General features: G+C 37.5%; 1 protein-coding gene across 8 annotated transcripts in view; it reads left to right on the top strand.

Moving 5' to 3' along the window:
• Inpp4b (inositol polyphosphate-4-phosphatase type II B) overlaps positions 1 to 24,458 on the top strand; it is a 359,360-nt gene that overhangs the window by 182,353 nt on the left and 152,549 nt on the right. For 6 of the 8 annotated variants that reach the window (XM_059262652.1, XM_059262647.1, XM_059262653.1 and 3 more), the window contains 3 exons: positions 9,984 to 10,114; positions 10,493 to 10,597; positions 22,916 to 23,024. In XM_059262652.1, coding sequence (XP_059118635.1) covers positions 9,984 to 10,114; positions 10,493 to 10,597; positions 22,916 to 23,024 — 345 coding nt within the window. Of the gene's footprint in view, positions 1 to 9,983; positions 10,115 to 10,492; positions 10,598 to 12,275; positions 12,288 to 20,214; positions 20,227 to 21,509; positions 21,513 to 22,915; positions 23,025 to 24,458 lie in introns of all 8 variants that reach the window. The other 2 variants (XM_059262649.1, XM_059262654.1) reach the window with 1 other exon arrangement.

The raw sequence follows: 24,458 nt of genomic DNA, 5'->3' as shown, positions 1-24,458 counted from the left end.
ACAGTCTTTCTTCCCCGTCTGTCTCCTGTGATGATCCCCGAGCCTTGTGGGGAAAGGTATGATATTTAGAGCTGACCATTCCATGTATTCATCATCTATACATTGACAAGCTATAGTTTTTGTATTGATTGCCATCTTCTGCAAACAGAAGATTTCCTGATGAGGATTGAGAGATGTGCTAATCTATGTGAATAATTATAAAAACTTAGGGAGGGCTGCTTCATGCTATGTCCATTTAGCAGAATAACATCTGGGAACATCAAGATCATGACAGGAAGAAGTGCAGAGTTGACCGGCCACACTATTGGAGGCCCATGAACTGTAGACCAGTGGCTGTGAAGCGCCCCCACAAGACTGGACTAGGCCCTCTGGATACAGAAGACGGTTGATTGGCTTGAACTATTTGGGGAGCACCCAGGCAGGGGGATCGGGATCTGTCCCTGGTTCATGAGCAGGCTAATATGTCTTGTTTTCTTCCACACAGCTGAAGCCTAAGCCTTTCAGAATGTCCTTTGAGCTGTACATACCTGAAAAAAGAAAAAAAGAAAAAAAAGATGAAAACCTTTACTGACTTCAAAGGAACATGCCTTAGAGTGACAAGCAATCAGGAGTGAGCTTCTCTTCTTAGACAGTATACTTAGAAAGTCAGCCTCAAACCGATGAATTTCATAGATGGTGTGTAGATTTCCAAGCACCTCTGTTCACATATTTTCTTTGTTTCCTTGTTTTCTTTCTTGAGGATACTCTAACCCTAAGGATCCAGAGGAATGAATTAATAGCCCCACATTCTGATTCTGTTGTAGGCTCATGCTTGACAAATTCCACTTTTCTGCTCACTTTTGTTTATGTTATGTTGTTGCACAGTGGTATGTTATTCATCATATGAGTGCCTTTGACCTACCAACTCCTGGCAGAGAGGGCAGATGCTGTGTGCCATTAAGTTCATTGTTGTGAATTCTTGGAATCCTTTAATGAGAGGTCCTGTGGAGTATTTTGTGTCATCAAGCTGGCAACAAAATGTGGGTTTTATTTTACTGTTCGGATATTAAAATACGCTTACAGGAAAGAAGGGGGTGAAATTCATCTAGAAGGATGCTTTGTTCTGTTGTGTGCGGATTTGGTCCTGTTGTGATTGTTTTTATCTTATTTTTTATTTGCTCTTGTGAGGTACTGTGGATTAAACCCAGAATTTCCCCATGCTAAGCAAGCATTCTGTCATTGAGCTACAGCTACAGCTTTTTTATGCCAAGATTCTTTATTTAAAATTATTGTGAGAGAGTGTCATAAACACTGAATTATGTGTATTGAGCTGGTGAGATGGTTCATCAGTAAAAGGCACTTACTGCTATACCTGATGACCTGCGTTTGATCCCTGGGTCTCTGTGGAAGAAAGGTCGAGCCGACTGCTGCAAGTTGTCCTCTGACTTTTACACTTGCACAGTGATGGTGAACAGCCGTGTGACAGTTCTAAATTTTCAATTTCTTCCAAGTGCAAAAAAACCCTAAGTAATATGCATACATGTGCAAAATGATCAATGAATGACATATATCTGGTACATAAACACATGTGTCTTTAATATATTGAGATTCCTTGCCTTGATATAATAAATAATGGACACAGCAGCCATATGAAGTATATAGCAAAGTTATTATTATTCTTTCTTATCACAATGGAAAGCTGGTAGTTTTTGAGGCACAAAATTGAGCATGTAATATGTGTCTGTGTGTACCTTTAGGATTAATACTGTACCACAAACCATTGGCAGCATAAATATACTGTGTCAAAAACTCCCAGTGATAAAAAATGGATGGAACTCACTTTCTGTCCACCATACTGGGGGCTTGGAGCTGAGATACTGATTTAGGAATAGCAATAAGGCTTCAGATTCATTAGGGTCTCAGGTATTCTGAAATATAAAAATAAGAACACTTCAAATATTCTGTTGATACTTCTGGACATTAGTGCTACCTCTAGTATGTATGAAGTTAGTTATAATGTTGTCTTTTTTTCTGAGAAAACTCAAAATTATTAATAGAGGCCAGTATGATTATATTTGGAAAATTAGAAGGCTGGGTAGAGATCAAACGTGTTGCCTTAAACTTTAATCCAAGAGGAAGCAGGTATACATATGAACTTCAAATCTTTAAGGAGCTTTGTCAAGGATGACTCAAGCATTCTTGCCTGAATGTTTATAAGGCTAATTTATTGCTGTAGGAACTAGTGCGTGAGCTCCAAAAGGCTACTCTTTGTGGCCCAGATAAACAATAGCTAACCATCTTTACTACTCTCAACTTTGTCTGCTTTGAGACAGAAAGGCACAGCTAACTGTAGTTTTTAATCACAGGTATATCTTTAGCTAGGTGGTATCAGGTGTTAGGGTCTCAGGAACTCTACAATATAAAAAAAAAGGACACCTCAAATTTGCTGATGATACTTCTGGAATTTTCATGTCAAACTATCTCTAATAAATATAAAGTTAGTTAATATTATCTTTTTCCTGAGAAAAATTAAACTTGTTTGTGGCAGCCAGTGTGACATCCCCAGACTGTCTTCTGACTCATTTATAAATGAGTATTGTGACAAGCTCTATAAAAGGGCATGTGGAATGTAGTGGGCGGTTTTAAGGGCCTCCTGAAGCCTCTGCCTCCTACTGAGTCCCTGACTGTTTACTTACTCTAACACTGAAACTGCACTATCCAATACTTGCAACCTCTGGCTATTTAACCTTGTTTAAATTTTTTACAATTAAATAAAGTAAAATTGTACGTTAATCTCCTGGTTATATTTCAGTTTTGCCATATCTACTTGAGGCTAGTAGCTGTCAAGTTAGACAGCACAGATATTACAGAATTTTGTTTGATAGGACTGATCCAAGATACTTAGCAGTTGAATCTGTATTTTTTATTTTTAAATTTATAATATAATCACAACATTCCTCTCTTCCCCTTTCTCCTTCCAAACCCTCCCAGATAACCGTCTCTGCCTTTTATCAAATTCATGGCTTCCTTTTTCATTAATTATTGTTGTGTGCATATATTTATACACATATACGTATTTAATCTTAAACAAAACCTGCTCTGTCTGTATAGTGTTAACTCGTGTGTATGTTTTCAGGCTGATCATTGGCTATTGGGAAGCAGTGGGTGTGCTCTGCCCTGTAGAAATAAGAGATAGAATAACATTGCACCCTTTCCTTCTGCCCGCTGAAACAAAGGACGACATCGTTCTCTTTATTCTTGTGCTATTCCACTTACGTTTTTCCCAGACTGGTAGATTCAAGATGAGAGAAGAGAGGGAGGGAGGGAGGAAGAGAGGGAGGGAGGGAGGGAGGGAAGGAGGGAGGGAGAGAGGGAGGGAGGTACATGGCAGAAAACATTTACTTCCCTCAAGGTGGCCAGAAAACCAAAGGGATAAAGGAAAGATACAGGGTCCCAGCATTCCCTTTAAAAACATGACCCCAGCGATCTAACTTTTTCCTGCTAAGCCTCATTTCCTAAATATCCCAACCATCTCCTAATGTCTCCTCCATGGCTGGTGACCACACTTTTAACACTTAGGCTTTGGTGCTAAATTTAAGATTCAAGTCACTGCAGAATAGAATAGTAGTTAAAAGCACATGCTCTGTTTCAGTTGACTGTTGCTGTACCCCTACAGCCTCAGTGTACCGGAGATACACTTTAGAGGTAGTTAAGGGACCACGAGGCCATTATCATATTAATAGCCCTCATCAACTCTGGCCAGTGTCCATGTAAACAGAAGAAATCTAGGCATAAAGAAGAAAGCAAGAATATGTACACAGAGTAAAGGCAATGATATGGTTTAACAGAGATAATGATCCGTAAGGCATCAGGGAACCCAAACTGCTGATACCCTGATCTTGGATTTGTAGCCTTCAGAAGTCTCTACAACCACATTTCCATCAAAAAGCCAGAGTATGGTATTTATAGCTAGAGTTTTCCTGCCTGGCCCACAGTCAGGGCAAATCTCTCTCACCTGCCAGTCCCACAGCCACTCAGACCCGACCAAGTAAACACAGAGACTTATATTGGTTACAAACTGTATGGCCGTGGCAGGCTTCTTGCTAACTGTTCTTACAGTTTCAATTAATTCATTTCCATAAACCTATCCCTTGCCACATAGCTCGTGGCTTACCAGGATCTTCACATGTTACACAGCTCTAGCTAGCCTTTATCAGGTCTAAAGCCAAACTGTCTGGGAGCAATATCAGATCAACTTCGTACCAGGCAGGTGACCATAGGTGGCTTACTTGACTTCTCTGGGTCTCAGTTTCCCCATTTGTAAAATGATATTGACAATGATGATAACTGTACCCTCATCAACAGGTTACAGGTAATGAAAGAGGGAATGTGTCAGGTACTCAGAGCAATACCAGGTGTAGACAAGTTTGATAGGTACATAGCAGAAATATAGTTTTCTGTGTGGTTGGATTTTCCATCAGTTGATATGGCCAAGACTATGTATCAAATGCACTTTGGAGAACATATGAAGCAGCTTATTTTGGAGTTGGACAGTATTCAAATGAGTCCCCTACATAGATACTTTCTTAGAAAAATAGTTCTCACTAGGAAATAGGAGAAAGTGAGTAGAATTTACCCTCATGAGCCCTGTTTACATCCCAGTTCTGTCTCTATCCTCAGTGGGGCCCAGAGGAGACACGTCACCTCTCAGGCATGTTCCTCCCCCTTGTCTAGAGCAGTTATTGCCCAAGAAATCTTCCACGGATAGAAAAGGTTCTTTGCTGCTAATATGTCGCATAGTATGCCAGCTGTGTGGCTACTGAGCATTAACAGGTGCCCAGTGCAGTTAAATCTCCCATTTATTTAGTGTAACCATGCAACAGTGAATTCTGGGTCTTGTGGTAAGAATGAAATTATTAGATGTATTTTACGCCGAGTTAACTCTGAATACCAAATAGAACAGCAAAAGAAGACTACCAGGATGGTCTTGAGGCACTCACCAGCCAGCCAAATACAATGTAAACATCTGCAAAACCTCCTGGTTTGCACAGACCTTCCAAGCCTTCCTGGGTAACACCTGCCCATGCAGCTGTGGAATTTGAACAGATGATATCCAGAAATGCTTGTGTTTTCAGGAAGTGAGAAGAGGCAGGGTGCGAAGACAGAGAAAACCTCACCCCCTCCCTTGATCTATCAGTGTCTGTTTAGTTTGTGCTTTTCATGACTCATTAAAACAAATTGGCATGGGACAGAGGGATTGAGAGAAACTGTCACACAACACAGTGTCCCAACGATCTAGCAGAACGTCAGCAGGGAGCTTCAGGTATTAAGAAGTAATTGCAGTTCATGTTTTATGACTTCCAACAGTAACAGGAATGAGGCATTGTTTAGATGCAAACACCAATTCACCTTTATCAAGAGTAACAAATAGACTCTTAGCCTGGAACAAGGCATGCTGATTGTGCCTCATTTCTTCTAATGCAGTTGCCTAAAATTAAATTATAGAATCCTACTGTTTATCACATACAGATTCTGTGATTACAACTAAATCCTGAAATAACTGTGTTCTAGTTCCCAGTCTTTGCATATAAATTGAAACCTTATTATGTGTAGAGAAACCACTTATTTTAATGTCAAGTCAAAATCAGAGTGAATGACCACTCAGAAGGTTCCATCATTGTCTGTGAAATGGTAGCTCATCAATTACAGCATTAACCACACAGTCATTTATAAAGTGCGTGTTAAAAAAAGAAACCTGCAATCTATGGATAGAATTGTCGCCCCACTCTCAATGAAAGCACTTTTTTCTCGTGGGTTGCACGCACCGTGAAACCTGACAGCTAGTTAAACTTGGCTGGCTTTATGCTGTCAACCAACCCCTTTAGGAAACTGAAGCCCCCCACCAATCAGTTATGTGCCCTCCTCTTCACTGGCCATTTAGCATTTCATTTTTGTCCCTCACAGATCATTTTTTGTGACTTCTTTTGGGTTTGATTTAAGATCTAATTTTGCTGAATGAATGAAAACAGCTTGGCCATTAAACTTTCCGCCCATGCACACCCACATGTGGTTTTATGATATTCTAACTACTAAAGTGTTCCATTCAAATTGTATAGTTATTTTTATTCCACAAAATAGTTTTATAGAGCTCATTGTGAGGAAAATATTTCTATTTACTCCAATAATAACAATTTAAAATACCGTTTTACTGTCTCTATTACTCAGCCATAGTCTTTGGTATATAAATTTTCCTCAAGCTCTTTGGTCTGACTACATTCTTGTAACTGAATTAACATTAGTCTGAGATACTTGCTGCAATAATTACTTTTAATAATTTCCGGGATATTTTTAAATTTATGAACCCATTTAAAATTATAATTGTGGATACACCCTTTTAATATAGATGTGTCCACATGTGGTGTCTTGGTTTGAGAATTAAAGAAATTCCCTGTGCATGTAAAAGCCCATAGACAGGTTGGACATCTCTATAGTGATTTTTACTTTGAAGAGTCAAGCGAATATTTGTGAAATGAATAATAAGGAGTAAAAGTCCATGGGAGGGGCTGAACTACTTATATTCTAGATGTTTCTCTCTTGATTCCCCATTTTCATCATCAATCTTCTCCTACCACCCTTGGCCTCTTATGTATCATGCAGAGAGAAATGTAGTATATGTTATGGAATTACTGCTTAGTTATTACTGCTAAGGTTCTTGGGATAAAATATATAGGATATATTCCTATACAGACTCACATACTACTTTACATATATATATCATATTATATGCACATACATGTTCAAATATACATATATTTGTATTATCTACAATAAGGATTTGACATATAGTGTTATGGTAAGTGATGGTTTCTCAATGGCTGTTACTCACAGGATCCTAGTGCGTGTGAGCCATGTTGGAATCCCCTCTTCTGCAAGCTGTCCCCTCCCACCAGTCTTAAAAGTTTGTTTAGTTGTCCTTAAACCGTATTTCATTTATTTTAGCAGCAGGCACACCCTACCCACTGCAATATTACTGTACACTGAGATCAAATATAAATGGAACAGCTTCATGGGAGGAGATGGTAGGTGAAGGTGAAGGGCTAGTGCCTGTCCACACCCTCGGCCTCTGGTTTAGTGTCTTCCTCCGTTGCTCTATTCACAGTAGCCCCGAGGTATAAGGGGCATTTTAACACCATTTATCAACTGAGTACTCATGCAAATTTTATGCATTGAGGATAAAACATAGAAAGCAGGTTTGGTTGTTTTTCGTGCAGATTCTTGAGACTCATTCTATGTTCAATTATTTGCCTTCACTCTTCACAGCCATGTTTTGTTTTTAAATCTCATTTCTCTGTATTATTCAGTGGCTTGTGTTTTCACATGGGGCAGGGATGCTGTTAGTCTGTGTGTGGAAGGTTCGCGGGACCATGACAACTTTCCGGGCACTACACACCCACTGCCAGGGAAAACATGTGTTTTGAAATAGTTAGATAAGGTGATACAAAAGCAGACACACAGACAGTAGATTCTTCCTAAAGTTATTGCTGTGATCTGTCGCAGTTATTCATTGAGTAGGAAGAATGTCACACTTGGCACATGGGATGGCCAGAAATACGGAGCATGCGCTATCTGTGTAGCAAGCCTGAGCCATCATCTATCTCTTTGCAGATGTTTGTATGTGTGGGGGACCTGTGCTTATTAATATTTTGATATCCAGCTGTTCTTCTCAACCTCCTCTATTTACCTTTGTTTGCTAAAGGACGAGGTGGAGTGGGAGACAGGCTAGGAGAGTGCATAAAATGAAGAATGCTAGTGAGGGAAGTGCAGCGAGAGTATGCGATTGCTCTTGTGTAGCTGGAGAAATTTTCTCCAGCTCCCGCCACCAAGTCCTGCCAGTCCCAGAGCCCACTTATAAAATAAACACACAAACTCTTACATTATTTAAACTGCTTGGCCATTAGCTCAGGCCTGTCATTGTCTAGCTCTTACTCTTATATTTAGCCCATTTCTATTAATCTTTACTTTGCCACATGGCTCATGGCTTACTGGTACCTTACATCTTCCTTGTCCTGGCGGCAGCTCCAGGCTGTCTCCCTCTTCCCTTCCTGTTCCCTCAATTCTCTTCTCTGTTAGTCCCGCCTATACTTCCTGTCTGGCTATTGGCCAATCAGAGTTTATTTACATATAGAGATATCCACAGCACTCTTGGCAGGGGAGAGCATTCTCTGGGAAGAATTAGTGTGTTATTGGAGACACAGAGTAATGATTGAAAGGCAGGTTTGAATGTTTTATTTTTATGAAAATTTCTCGGTAATTTTATACATGAATACAACATATTTAGATCTTATCCGCAACCCTTGCATCCAACTCCCCCTGAACCCCATAATTCCTTTCCATTTCATGTCTTCCACATTTTTTTTTGTTTTTTTAAAACTGTATCATCACCCACTGCTTCTAGCTAGTGCTGCTCACGCGCTCACAAATGTGGGGACACATACTGGAGCATAAGCAGTCTCCAAGGGGCCAGACCCTGGAGAAGCAGCCAGTTGTCAACAGCTTCTCAGCTAGAGCCAGGGGCCCTGTGGGAACATTGACTGGCTGGATCTGGTGCAGGTCTTGTGTAGGCATCCACAAAGGTTGCAAGTTCATGCATAACCACTTGGACTCATCCCACATGAAATTCAGCAACACTGTTATGTGCCCTCCTTTCCTTCATCATCAAAACCTTTAGTTAGTATTTCTGATGATGACTTAGAGCCATCATAAATCACATTTATTAGTATACATAAAAATACTAAGTATTACTATTCATATGGAGCTGTGTGTTTATAGCAAAGGCTGGAACTAATTAGGATGATGTACCCCAAACTTCTCTATCTCAGATCCAACCTTGGTTCTTCTAGGCGTGGCTTTTTGGAGCCTTCTGGAGTCACTTGCTTGTTTTGTCATTCTTCTGTAATCAATTTGAACATCCTATGATTTGAGGTCAGAGAACGCAACTCTTCCATATTTCAACCTTCTCTCCACTCTCTGCACTTCCCATTGTATCATAAGCTTTTTACTCTCATTTTCTACTATTAATTACTTCTCCAGTGAATATTGTGTCATGAAAGATAATCTCTGGGAAAGCTGAGAATGAGATTAATGTTAGCAAAGAATGTAAAGACCTCAGATGAAAGATGGAGTGGACCTCATCACATTCCCATTGAAACAAAGCAAAGACAACAGCAAAGACCAGCAAACAAGGCATATTTGTATATACCATCAATTATTCTTGCACTTAGCATTCCTACATAGTAAAGATTCTACATCTTCTGAATTTATTAGCTTGGTATTTAGCATGTTTCATGGCCAAAATAGCAAAGACAGTTCATTATTGCTGATTAAATTAACATCATGAAAACGTGGCCAGCAAAAGGTCATGGAAATAAGGAGCCATCCAACTAAGCAATGTATCCAACCATTCATCACTATCACTTTTAAAAGGCAATCTGATTATTTAAATTAACTTGGCTAAAGGCTAGAATTTGGATAAAAGTTAATAATTTAAACCTAAATGGCAGGATTAGGTCTTCCTTTGGATAAAACTGGGATAACATATATGCACGCAGAGTATTAAAATTGTCCTTGAGAGAAGTGAATGCCAAGGAAACTGTACTAGGGTCTACAATCTGTGAGATTTCATCAAAAAAGTTTCCTTTTTTGATATTTGTATTGTCTAAACTTCTTGCACTTTTATTTTATTTATTTAATTTTTATTTCAAGCTGGTAAACTCAGAGTTTCCTAAGAAGGCCATTGAAATAATTTATTATTCGTTTGATAGCCCTAATTAATAGTTCTGATTGTTGAAACAAAAGACAAAAAAAATGCTCTATCATTTTGTATTTTTTTTTATATTTACAAATCATGCTTATTTAAAAATCACATATGTGACTAACCAAAACATAAAGATAACTGTAGATAAATATTCTGAGAAATAAATGATCTTGTTTTGTATTCTTAACAGAAACCAGGAGTTAAAAGACCTTGGTGACCTGTCCCCACACTGGGACAACCTACGGAAAAATGTCCTTACTCACTGTGATCAAATGGTGACTATGTACCAAGATATCCTGACAGAACTCAGCAAGGAAACAGGTAAGAGGCAGTGACGTTACTTCCCCAGACCGAATTACGTTTATTGATGCCCTGTGGGAACAAGGATGAGAAGTGCTGCTGTAGAGATAAGGGAGCCAAAAATTAAACTCTTTGTAGCTCTTTTATCTTGGCATCAAAAGCAAGGAAGAGTAAACTATGTTACTCTGTGTAATGGTATTACTATAGTAACATAATAATGAAGGAAAGAATTTTAAATTAATATTTGTGGGGAAAGTGAAGGGATTAACGTTTTCCTTTCTGAAGTTCTTGTAACATCATCATTTTTGCCAAATGTATCTTTGAACACACACGTGTTTCATATTTGTTTATGTGTCTGTTTATTCATTTGCTGATCATTTCCAATCTTCATCCTTCTAGGGTCCTCCTTCAAATCCAGCAGCAGCAAAGGAGAGAAAAGCTTAGAATTTGTTCCCATAAATCTACACTTGCAGCGGATGCAGGTGCACAGCCCCCACCTCAAAGGTATCTGATACCCCAGGAGAGTCAAGTTGTGTCACGGGGTGTGCTTGTTTACAGAGCTTGACCGTGGCAGAACCCCTAATTAAGAGTTAGCTTAGCAGGAGGACGAAACAACCGCAGCTGATGCTGGTCCTCAGAGATGAAACAAAACAACACCGTTGCTGCTTTTCCTGGGATAGTTATAAATGTGGTGCCTGACTTGAGTTAGAGATGAAAACTCAGAGTACTGGTTCTCTAAATAGCGTTCCTAATGACTGAAGGGTAATCATTTTGTGACTGCTTTAATTGGAAAAAAGAAAAGTAGGAAACGAACTCTCTATTGTTATCTTTGGTAGAGGCCTAAACTCCAGAATGAAGCAGTACCCTGCTTATCTGCTTTGGTAACTATTAACAGCAACACTCTCTTTCTTGTGAGAACAAGTGAGCTGGTGAAATTAAGTCAACAGCAAGTAGTAGAATAGTTTGTTTGACCTCTTGTCCAAGAGAAACGTGTGGGTTCTCAGAGCACAGCTGAGCTGGATCTCAAGTGACTGATGCAATACATTTATTATTGTTCTGTAAAATCCCTACTGTTTCTTCTATTATTATTACACCCATTTAAGGTGTTTGTATATGGGTGTGGTATGTATAGTATGTGTATATGTGTGCATGCACTACCATAGCACCTATGTGGAGGTCAACCTGCAGGAATCATGTCTCTCTTCTACCAGGCATCAAACTCAGGTCATTGGGATTGGTGACAAGTGCTTTTAAACAGTGGGATATCTTCTAGCCCCTCTTGTCATTTGAAAATAAAATATTTTAAATGTTCCTCCTAAGTCCCTTTAACTTACTTATCTATCAGTTTTATTTTATGCTTTGTATTTGTTTTTATTTTTTTTTTCTTTGAGACAAGTTTACATGTAGACCAGGCTGGCCTCAAATTTACTATGTAGATGGGGTTTCTGATCCTTATGCCTCCACCTCCTGATTGTGGGATTACAGTGTGTGCCCACACCTTTCACCTTTCACCTTCTTATGTCCTGGGTATATGATGGCAGGATCAAGGCCTTCAAGAATTCTTCCTTGATTGCTCTCTGTCAGTAATTTCAACATTAATGATATGAAATAGTTTTAAAACCACCAGACACTAAAGTGTAAGATCTTATATTGAAGAACTATCACCATGTATTTTTCCCAATAGCTAATGTGAAACGATGTTTATGGTGCAGTAAAAGTCTATGTCTTGCAGCAACAGATCTGAGTGTGGATTCGAGCTGTACTAACTTTTACATATGGCCTGGGTCCTTCATTTAATCCTTTAAGTCATTATGGCTCTTAATATTGATTTTGATTAGGTGAGATGGATTATGTAAGACATCTGGAGCAATATAGGAATAGCAGTTTATCATGTTGTTGTCCTTTGATATCATGAAGCCAAAATGTATCCATGTATGTCATCAAGACCATTAAAACTAGAGAAAACTCAAACTTTAATCAAAGACAAATTTGTCTTGAAGTAGGAAGTGGCCATTAGGGAATATGTGAACTAGAGAACCATCTGGAACTGTTTTTACATATAAATACTTAATGGCAGGCACAGTAAAGTGGGAAGGAGAGAGTAATTTTGACTCTTACCACAGGCAAATGATAGTGTCTTTGTCTTTACTCACATATACCATATAGAGCCAAATGGGTACAGATTTGGGTTCAGGTTGAGTTAGGCATTATAATATTTAGTAATGATTTCATATATAATTTTATTATAAGTCTGTATTATCAACTGCTTTTATACTCCATATCTCTTATAAAAATTTGTATACTATGATATGTTCTAAAATATTATCTGAAATATAAACTATAGTGGAGTAGGATGTATGTACTATTTTTAGCCTCTGATTCTCTGAAAACAACTGGGGACTAAAAGGCAGGAATTTATAAAATCAAACAAAACCTCATCCATTTAATTTGGTTTAGCATGGATATTGGCCTCCAATGACTACCATAATGAAATACCTGAAACAACCAGAAATCCAAGTGTCAGCCAGGCCACGTACCATGTGAACCTGAGGGGAAGCCTTCCTTTATTATTAGGTGGTTTCTGATCTTTCTTGCCATTTTTTTTTACTGATATGAATATACACCTTGCTAATCCTGCAGGCTTACATGTTGCCTGCATTTTTCCTCTATAACATTGTCTCTCTCCCTCCCCCCTACTTCTCTCTCACTCACTAGCTTTCTGCTCAAATTTCTTCTAAAAGAACACTGGTCATATTAGGCCAGGGCATAGCCCAGGGATCTGTAATTAACTTGAGTGTATTGCAAAGACTCTGTTCTAAAGAGTGGTTTGATCGTGGGCAGATCCTTCCAATGCAAGGCTAATGTCTAGCTCTTGAATCGGGTGACTGAGCAGCACCAATGTTGTGATGCCTTTTACTGACAAATGAGATAACCTGCAGTTAACTGCAGGTTCCCTCAGACTATTAATTTTTCATCTTTATTGATGACCTAAGTGTAACAAATATCCCCAATAGAGATGAAGTGACAATAACAGAAACAGAATCTCCAGAATGAAAATTATAAGTGCACACTCCGGAATACTTCAGTGTATTCTACTTTTACAGTCTATCACTTACAAAGATTATAAATACATATTCTTATAATAGTATAATAATCTGTTGTAATTCCTTTATGTGTTAGATATAATAAAGTACTATATTGGGGGCATAAAATGTAATGAATTCAAATGAAAGCAATTGTTTTTCTTTAAAGAAATAAAACCTTGGTGTTAGTTAAGTTACACTTAATCCTGTAATTGAGCAGCAACATTTTGGCAGGTCTATTTGAAATGTATATCATTGAATTCTTTTATGTAACTGCACTATTAATACATTACTAATTTTGGATACCAGAGCACTATAAATCTTAGATATATGACCAGAATTTTACAATTTTACTCTAGTCCTTCAGGTGGAACTTGTTAAAGGGCCATGATGCCAGAGTCTGTGCTACAGAAACAGGAAGGGAAGGAGCAGGGAGAGACAGAAAGAAAGACCCTAGAGTGAACACTTGACCCAACTTGACTCAATGAAGCTATCTCATGGGTTCAATTTTTAGTTTCCTGAGGCAATCCTGTCCATGAGTTTAACTCTAACTGCACTCTAGTGAAGAAACCATTGGTTGTCTTTTCAATGTTTCTTGGTAACTGTTCTATTGCTGTGAAGAAACACCATGACCAAGGCAACTTATAAAAGGAAGCATTTCTTGGGGGCTTGTATAGGTTTAGGGGCTTAGTCCATGATCATCATCGCAGGAAGCATCTAAGCAGGCATGAAAGAATAGAGCTGGAGTGGGAGCTAAAAGCCTATATTTCATCTGCAAGATAAAGGGAGAGAGAGAAAGCAAGACTGGACCTGGTGTGGACTTTTGAACCTTAAAGCCCATCCCCCACTTATACAGCTCCAACAAGGCTATACCATCTAACCCTTCCTAAACATTCCACCAACTGGGAATCAAACCTTCAAATATATGAACAAAGGGGGGAATCTCATTCAAATCCATATCATGCAAAGGAGAATCAGAGATATACCACTAAAGCCAACCAGAAAACGGGAGCCTTTTAGTTGCTAATTGAGTCCATAGGGGAGGGACCAGCTCTGGGTTTGTATAAAATAAAATAAAACTTGCAAGCATACTGTATGCACATGCACATTCATTGATTTTCCTTGTTAACTATTTCAAGTGGTTGCTATTGAAATTACCTTAAATAATGTCTAACTAAAAATATAAAAAACAAAAATATTAATATCATGAGAGTGAACTTAGAATCAGATTCAACACCAATTAGATTTTTCAGTGTAACTGAGAGCGTTAGTTCCACGAGGAAGAAACAAATAAGAGGGCCTGTTAGAGTTTCCTCAACCCTGTATCTCAAGAGGCAGGATACATCATCTCCTCAGTATGGATAATCTTTCTCAGATTAGTTCAGTGATGATCCCAAATTGTTTGAGCTATTTAGAAACACAAACATACCAACGTCTGCTGATTCATGTCAAATGGATTTGTGTGCCATTTTGAAGTCAGGAATTAGGTTTAAATTATTCCTTGATATGAGATCATAATGCATAGATTTTTCTATTAACACATTTTTATAGCTGAAGAGATTTTAATGAGATCTCCAGTAAAAACAGAGCTATTTCATTTCTATTATTAAATGCCATTTAAAAGCTACAAGAAAGCTCTATTATGAATTCTCAAATAAATCTGGTCTTTGTAACTTGATGAAGCTCACCCACTGAAATTCTGCTTCCCTTTGGCATGGGACTTATTGCTGTTTCCACAAAACCAAGCGTGTTCTTGAGATACATGTAATGTCAATGAAGGAAGTCACATTGTAGATGAATTTCTAAATAGTTTTATTAAATAAAAAACACAGAGCTAAATATAGAGGTGAAAGCTTTAGAGAGATCAGGGAAATAGAGAGAGCCACCAGCCAACCTTACCTCACCAATGGCCAACCTTACCTCACCAACTCTGCAACTTCCAAATTTGAGCTACTTCCTGTCTACCCATGCCTTTATATGTTATGTCTTGCTGTTCTGCCCTCTCATTGGCTCTTAGCCCAGCTACCTCACTTCCTTGTCACTGTCTGTCTGTATAGACCTCCAGGTCTCTATGGTTGGTACTGGGGTTAAAGGCATGTGTCACCACACTTGGCTCTGTTCCCTAGTGTGTCCTTAAACACACAGAAACCCTGCCTGCTAAGTGATCAGATTAAGGGTGTGTGCTGCCTGACTTTGTTTACTTAAAATGGCTGGCCTTTTCCCCCTGATCTCCAGGCAAGCTTTATTTATCAAAGAACAAATAAAATATCACCACATTTCCCCTTTTTGTCTAATAAAAATAAAAAAAAATTTAAAATAATTATAACTCATATAAGAAAAACTATATACAATAAGTATAATAACTATATATAATATATACAAGCAATAAATATGTCAACAATGTCTAGTCCATTTGCATTGACCAATTCAGAGAAAATATTCCTATTTTGATGAATCCAAAATGTACCTAATTCACTTTCTATCCTGACTTATATTACCAACAGAAAACTATCTTATGATGTCTTTCGAACTTAGACACTTAACACGTCTTAGTGAGTTTCTTTTCTGAATTTCTTAACAAGGAAAACTATAACTATAACTATCTAATCTTCAACTCCCTCAGAGACCCAAGAAGGAAATAATATTACCTAGTAAAACAGGAAGTGCAAACAAGTGACTTCCAAAAAAAATGTGAGTTGACAGAAACAGCCAGTTGCCTGGACAGTCACCCAAGGTTTCTCTGCACTTTGGGGCATCATCTTTGGCCTACAGGCTTAGTGTATCTGACAGACTCATTTGTGAAGTAGGATGTATACAAGGCCTACAGCTCGACCTCACATTTGGTGTGAGTCTTCCATATACCAGATAAACTTGAATTCCACTAGTGTCCTGTCATGATTCAGGATTTTAAATTCTGGAAATTGCTGGTGTTTTTGGAAGTTGGCTGCCCATTCTTCTTGGCTTGTAGGTGGCTTCACCTCCTTTATTAAATGTCAGTCTACTATTGAGAGGTTAGACTCCGTCAGCCTAGTTACTCTTTCAAGAATAACTGTTTCAGCTGCTGTTCCACTGCACACGATAAGCCATCGGTCCACTGCCTGTTCAGCTGCCTTCGAAGAAAGGGGCACTGTACCTTTTCCAGATTGCAAAGCCACTTCAGCAATGATGCCATATTGCTCTGGCCTCAGAGGATGCCTGTTGCCAAAGCTGCAACTACAGTTGTCTTGCCAAAGATCAGTAGTCTTTTGTTTTGTGTCCTTTTTGTCCATTTTGGATAGCATACTGTCCCCAGTCGATGCGAGAAGCACTTTGTTTCCCAGTGGCTAACTTTTGCCACAATGAAAGTTAACTCCATATGCAGTTTCTTCAATGCCCATATCTTTTCTGAAGTAGATTGGTGCTGTCAGGAGCAGACATGTCTCATAATCATAAAAAAAAATCTATGTTATTAAAACATTTTAAATGCTATCTTCTGTAGATTTCTAAAGTGTTTGAAGATGACCTGTCTATCTAAAATATATGGGCATCAAAGACACTCCATATGGAGTTTATCTTCTTCTTGGCAAAAGTAGCCATTTGGGCAAGAAACTGTTCTTGCCTGGACTGCTTGACAAAAGGTTATATGGACTGGACATGCAGGACCCATAGAAAGATGACCACTGAACTTTGCAAGGCAAAAATGGTCCTTCAGGTTCCTGCTTTTCAGAAGAAACTGCCAGACATTCTACAGAACACAGAGAAAAATGACTGAGAGACTCTAGGCATATGGACTGAAAATGAATGCCCCAACATTACAGAAGGACTTTGGGTGAATGTCCAGGCAGGCAGTTATCTCTGTCATTCTAGAATTTTGAATGTTGCTTACAATGTACTTCCTGTTTACTTAGGTAATATTATATCCTTCTGAGGTCTTTGTTGTAGTTGAAGACTAGATAGTTATAATTATGGTTTTCCTTGGTTATGATAAGAGATAAGGTAGATATGAAACTTTAGACTCACAAATATAGGATAGGTAGAATATTTTCTTTAATTTTACAAAATACAAATAGACTAGATATTGTAACTGTAATTCTTGTTTGTTATATGTAATTTTACTATGTTAAAGTTAAAACCTTCCTTTTTAATTAAAGAGAAAAGAGGAAATGCTGTGGGATAATGCTTTTGTACATTGGTTTAATAAAATGCTGATTGGCCAGTAGATAGACAGGAAGTATAGGTGGGATAAGCAGAAAAGGAGAATTCTGGGAAGAGAAAGGCTCAGTCAGAAGATGCTAGCCTGCCATCCAGGGAACAGCATGTAATGAATGACACACAGGTAAAGCCACATAACACGTGGCAACATATAGATTAACAGAAATGGGCTGAGTTTAAGTGCAAGAGCTAGTCAGTAGTAAGCCTGAGCTAGTGGCCAAGCAAATTTTAGTTAATACTAGCTTCTCTGCATTTACTTGGATCTGAGCGGATGCTGACCAGGTGGGACATAGGAAAACTTTCAGCTACAGCACATTTTTAAAGAAAGACAAAGGGAGGGATGCTTTAAGTACTTTTTTTTAGTTTTCTATGAAACACCCCACCTTGTTTTTAATGATTGTCTCTTGACACCAAAATCTGAAGAGTTCTGTCATACATGACTAAAAACTTCAAATTATGAAAATACACAAAGAGTGAGAAAATAAGAATAATTTAAACTAATAGTACCTTTCCTGGTTATTAAATTGCTACCTTTCAATTTGGATTTTATTATATGGATGATTCTATTCTATCTGCTCTTGCCTAAAGAAAAATAATCAATTGTAGTTAATTCTGATTTTGAAGGAGTATGGTTAAGAATAAATGTGGCTCTTTAACTGGACATCTTTCTTCATTATTCTGAGACCAGGAAATTAACTACCTACATAGATCAATCTGCTACTTTTAGGTAATTGCAAGTGAAATTCAAGGCTCTGCGACCCAAAGAGAGAGACTTAGTTGTTTAAACATTTATTAGTAACTGTTAGTTCTCAGATGAGTGTTCCAAAATACTAAGCCTCTCTTAGATAATAATTTTGTGAGTTTTATTGAAAATATTATCTTTTAAGAAACTGAGTGATCTACTTTGAATATGACAGACTCTCTGATTTTAAGTTAAGGATTATTCACTGTATACAGTGCACTGTTTTTCAGAGTGTGAGACAAAGTTTACATATCCATATCTGTAGCTGTAGAACAAAGCTATTGCTCATCCTGAAATCTATATTCATTTGAGGAAGAAGATTCAATAGTATTTTCTAGTTGGTGTCTTCAGTGTTTCTTTTTGTGTCTTAATGCTGACATTTAAAAATTCAAATAAACCTTTTAAACTGTGAAATGGAAAAAAGTTTTACCATCAAAACTTATGAACCTAGAATAGATTCATAATGATCCAAGCTTTCTAGGCATTGAGTCTGGCTGAGAGGCAGAATCAATTTATCTATACACATAGGAATACAGGCCAGAGTGAGACCTTAAATGCTTCTTCAATACCCAGACACAAAGTTTAGGTGTCCTGTACAAGAGACTGCATTAATGGAATGTCATAGGTGAATAGAGACATGGGAAAGAGAAAGAGACACAATTTTAGAATTTAGATAAAGTGCTGATCCTGCATCTGGATGATCTCACATGTTTCTACAAAGGTCAAATGTGAGGGATGTTTTAGGGTCTTTTCTCTCTTTAAAATATATCTAGTGATGATTTGGAGTTTCTTAATCATGTAACATTGGTTATGCTTTGACATTTTTAATTTAATAAATTTTAAAATTTAGTTCTGAATTTTATTTCCTTTTTGATTCATAAATATTGGTGCCATATTTAATTTGAGGATTGAAGTTTTTGATGTGAGCATGTGGAAGTCAGAAATGAACATTGTGTTTCTTCTATTACTTCTATCTTATTTTCTTTATAATTTTTAAATATTTTATAAAATTATTTTTCCCATACAAGGTTTCTACATAATCCCCCAAAGCCCCTCAGTTCCAGCTCTCTCTATCCACTCTCTCATTCCCTCACCTCCCCACCTGACTCCTCCCACTGTACTCCCCTCTGCCCCCAGTCCACTTACAAAATCTATTTCCCCTTCCCAGGGAGATCCATGTATGCCCCCTAGAGCCCTCCTCTTTACCTAACCTCTCTGGGTCTGTGGATTGTAGCTAGATTATCCTCTACTTAACAGCTAATATATACTTATAAGAGAGTATATACTGTGTTTGTCTTTCTGGATCTGGGTTACCTCATTCAGGATGATTTTTTCAAGATCTATCCATTTGCCTGTAAATTCCGTGATGTCATTGTTTTTAACAGCTGAGTAATACTCCATTGTGTAAGTGTACCACATTTTCTTTATCAATTCCTCAATTGAGGAACATCTAGGTGGTTTCCAGTTTCTGGCTATGATGAATAAATTCACAACAAATGTAGTTGAGCAAGTGCCCTTGTGGTAGGATGGAGTCCTTTGAGTATATGCCCAGGAGTAGTATAGCTGGATCTTGGGGTAGATGAATTCCCAACTTTCTGAGGAACCACCATATTGATTTCCATAGTGGCTATACAAGTTTGCACTCCCATTTTACATTGGATTATTTAGTTTTTTAAATACCTAGTTTCTTGAGGTCTTTATATATTTTGGATATTAGACCTCTATTGGATGTGGAGTTGGTAAAACTTTTCCCATTATATAGGCTGCTGCTATGTCCTTTGCCTTACAGAAGCATTTCAGTTTCATGAGGTCCAATTTATTAATTGTTGATCTTAGTGCTGGCACTAACGGTGTTCTGTTTAAGAAACTGTCTCCTGTGTCAATGTGTTCAAAGCTATTCTTCACTTTCTCTTCTGTCAGGTTCAGTGTATGTAGTTTCATGATGAGGTTCTTGGATCCAATTGGAGTTGAGTTTTGTGCAGGGTGATAGATATGGGTCGAAATTGCATTTTTCTACATGCTGACATCCAGTTTGACCAGCACCATTTGTTGAAGATTTTTTTCTTTTCTTCCTGTGTATTTCTGGCTTCTTTATCAAAAATCAGGCGTCCCTAGAAGTGTGGAATTATGTCTGTGATTTCAATTTGATTTCATTGATCCACCTGTCTGTTTTTATGTCAATACCATGCATTTTTATTATTACTTCTCCATAGTACAACTTGAAATCAGAGATGGTGATACCTCCAGCAATTTTTGTTGTTGCTGCTGTCTTTTGTTTGAACTATCCTGACTTTTTTGTCTTTCTATATGAAGATTAAAATTGTCTTCACATCATTTCGCTTCCTCTTTTTCCCTCCATCCAACCCCTCCAGTGTACTGCTTTTTGCTCATTCAAATTCATAGCTTCTTTCAGTTGTGGTTACACACACACACACACACACACACACACACACACACACACACACAGTTTTTCCTAAGGATATAAATACTCCCTGCTTAGTCCATATAGCGTTAATTGTATGTATATGTTTTCAGGATGAGCATTTGGTATTGAGTAGCCAATTACTGTGCTGTTTTTTTTTTTTTTTTTCCGGTTCCTGGCATTTCACCTTCAAGAAGAAACATAACTTGCTTTTTATTAATAAGTAAATCTTCCCTAGAATTTTATACACTCTACCTTCTTTTGTTTTTAATTTATTTTTACTTTCTTGTTAATGTGATAATAAATGACACTTAAAATACTCAAGCTGATAATTTCATTAAGTGAATGGGACAAGGAGGGCTATTCTTAATAAACATTCGGAAACACTGTTTTTAAAAATGCAAATGCTGCAACTTTTTGGATAAATCTATTTCTTACAAAAATGTGGGTCATCAACAAAGCTAATTCATGTGAATAGAGAGGTTGATTACATATGCATATATGTTAATAATTAGAATCAACTTCCTTAATGACAGAGAAAGAGGTTACAAATAAATTTAAATGTAGAAAAAAAGAACCCAGAGTCAGTTTTATAGTTCTGTATTGAAGTCAAGGATATCAGTATGACTGGAATTTCTGTTGTTTGTCTAGTATAGATAAATAGATGAGTAATACTGATGTTGGTATGCTGTAGTGAATAAGTATACAATGTTTTCCTGTTCTGTCTATTGACAGGGATGGTGACATTCTAATAGGAGAGAGCATACCCACTTCTCAGGGCTTGATTCATACGTTTCATTTTCTAATCAAAAGACAATAGTTGTTCCTTGTATCTTGAACAGTTGTGGCTTTCTATAATGGTCCCCATCTAATGAAAAGAGAGGCAGAAAGGGGTAAGAGCTTCTCTTATCTATGGGTACAAGGATATATATTAAGAATGCAATTAGAGATTATACTGGTTTGGGAAAGCGGCAGGAGTAGGTTCTTCTCTGTGGTCCATGTTACTGCTAGTAGTTGGCTAGGTTTACAATGCTAGGCATGTGTTCCCTGTATTGAGCAGGTCTAAAGTCAAACTAGACAGCTGTTGGTTACAGCCCATATAAAATTGCCACTACCATCCTTGGTAATCTCTTGACATGCTGGTCATTGTGGTTTATAGGTTTCATAGCTGAGTAAGACCGTTGGTTGCCTTTCTCTATGGCACTTCTTATACTATGAAACTAATCCTTTTCTTAACCATAAATTAGACTCTCTGGGGTAGGAAATAATTAAATTTCTTATAAAACAATCATTCTTCTATCTCCAGAAATATTATATTTCAGTATATTAGTGACTTTTCAAAAGTTAAAAAGTTATTATCAGGTTGTAATTATTATTACAGTCCATTAACTGATTGTTATGAAGGGTTGGGTCACATTGAAAATTGTATTTTATTTCTCCTGATCTTGTATTTTCAGAGTGGAGATGTTCTAATGTAAAACAATAACAATTCAAGTGGATCTAGATTGAATAATTTTGAAGAAGCGATGGTGTTTACCCAAGACTAATGAAACGATTTATGTTTTCTCAGTAAACCATATCTCAGAAACAACCAATATGTCAATATCAAAATCAATTTGAGAAAGATCTCCTATAAAATTAGATTTTTCAACAAAAATGTAGTTTAACTAGAGAACATATACTCTGCCTTCCTTATCTTTCATTTGAATATAAAAATGATGGCATGTTTTGAAGCCATAACATTTAGGGTCAAAAGATTGAATTTCAATTTATATGAATGGATTTATTTTTATAAAAAGTATCTTGATGGAAAATAAAATGAGATATTTTGAATTCTTTCTATGTTATGTAAGACATTACAAAAGTATGTATTCTGAGTTGTGTAAATTTCAGAATAAATAAGCAGGAAATGACTGGATAGATTTTGTTTTTAATGTGATTGTACCATTCTGCCCTTGAGCCAAAATAAATTAATATTTTTAGTTCTTCTCTTTGAAAACTTTGGTTGAGAAATTGTTCATTATTGTTGAATTTCAATATGATTGCAAATTAAATGATGCAAAACTCAATAAAGTAAAACACACAAAAGACCAATTAACATGTTATCTCAGTAAGTACATAGAGGAATGGAGAACATGCTGTTCTGCAGTGTAGCATATAATTAAGATGCAGTCATAAATCTTGAAAATATTATAACTTGTTGAGGTGCACAGGTAGCTTTTAGAAAGATTGATTAGTTCTTCTTACCCCCTTGAGATGAGGGTTCATAGTCACTCCTACAAACTGAAACAGAATAATTTCTAAAACTTCCTGAAGAGTGGATACTTTAGTTCAGGAGACAAATGTTTGCAAAGTGTTCATCTCCTTGCCTGTTTTCATTCCAGATGCTCTCTATGACGTCATCACTGTGGGTGCCCCAGCTGCCCATTTTCAGGGATTCAAGAATGGAGGTCTTCGAAAACTACTCCACAGATTTGAGACAGAGAGAAGGAAGTAAGTAAAGAAAGAAAGAAGACAAACATTTCATTGATGATATTATCTTTCCTTTGAATAAGTCTGTAGACAAGGTTAGTATATTGAAGATCAATCCATCCTAATGAGTAGTTCTTAACATTTTTACCCAGCAGATAAATGAAAGTTGTTGAATTTCTCTAAATTACTTGAGAATAGACTAGAACCCACAAACTTTATGAATGGGCATCTTGAGAGCTCTGCTGGCAGAACATTGTCCTGAAAGCCAGGCTGCTCAATGGGATACTCTGGTACCACTCTTACTCACCAGAAAAATAGTGTGCAGACTGATAACCTGGTATAACCATGGAGACAAAGATGCTTAATGACGAACACAGATCCTTTTTTTTTTCTTTCATTTGTTAGTGATGACCCTGTAGGTGATTGCTGCCTTGGACTGAGGCACAATGTAAAACTGTCCTAGCCTGTAACTGTGTCATTTGTAAAGGAGAGCTGTCAATTAGATGGTTTAACTAACTCTGGAAGCTTAGTTACTTAGGAAAAAAGAAAGCATGAATCTAAAACAGTATCTCTCTTAACAGTTTGCATTACTGTTCCTCCACTTTTGCTTATTAACTACTTATAAATGCTGCTTATTAAAGTGTCTGCCTCAGTAACACATGCCCTCTCTCATCCCACGTTCAGGAAGGAGCACTTCCCTTGTAAGTTTCTCTAGCTATGACTGCATTCGTGTAAGCCATAAAAGCGATGTTAGGATTAGAACAATTATTTTCCTTCACAATAGTGGTTTTTCTTTGATTAGAAACCTCCACATTGAAAGCTATGGGGAAGCAGTTCTACAATGACAGCTAGTTTTTAACTATTAGACACTTTATGTGAGTGACAAACCAAGAACTTTTAAACATTTGAGCACATTTGTCACAGAATCATCCATTTCCATAGAGACCAGATGTTTCAGAAGAAAGCATTCTAAAATTGAATCACTGTATTTCCAATACAAATGTATTTTCCTTCTTCTTCCACCTCCTCTTCTTCACACTACCAGTTTTCACATCATACTGTGGTCTCAGCTATAGTCCTTGTTCCATTTCTTTAGTTTTCGCTTGTATGTCTGTAATAGTGTATCACATGGGGATCATAGAGTTCCCATCACTGTAGTCATAGGGAAGTCCTGTCCTGTCCCCGGGCTTCTCCTTACTGTCTATGTCCTGCTTCCAAATCTTTCTGTTGTAGAAAGTGGTTTGGTTTCCTTGGGACATTGGGAAGTAACAGTCAGAGTTCCAGTGGTAGACAGGCCCTGCAGGGAAGGAATTTATCTCCTGCGGGGAGTGGGAAGTCAGTTTAAACCACAGACTCCAAGGAAGAGGGGATGCTCTGTGTTTACTCAAGTGTGAGTGGCAGACAGTGTTCTGCCCACAGTCCTCACGGGGAGAGGTGTTCCTCATGATCTCCTTC

This window comes from Peromyscus eremicus, chromosome 5 (genome assembly GCF_949786415.1).
Source record: "Peromyscus eremicus chromosome 5, PerEre_H2_v1, whole genome shotgun sequence".
Classification (NCBI taxonomy): Eukaryota; Metazoa; Chordata; class Mammalia; order Rodentia; family Cricetidae; genus Peromyscus; species Peromyscus eremicus.
The sequence above is the reverse complement of the archived record's forward strand: the minus strand, read 5'-3'. Positions and strand labels throughout refer to the sequence as shown.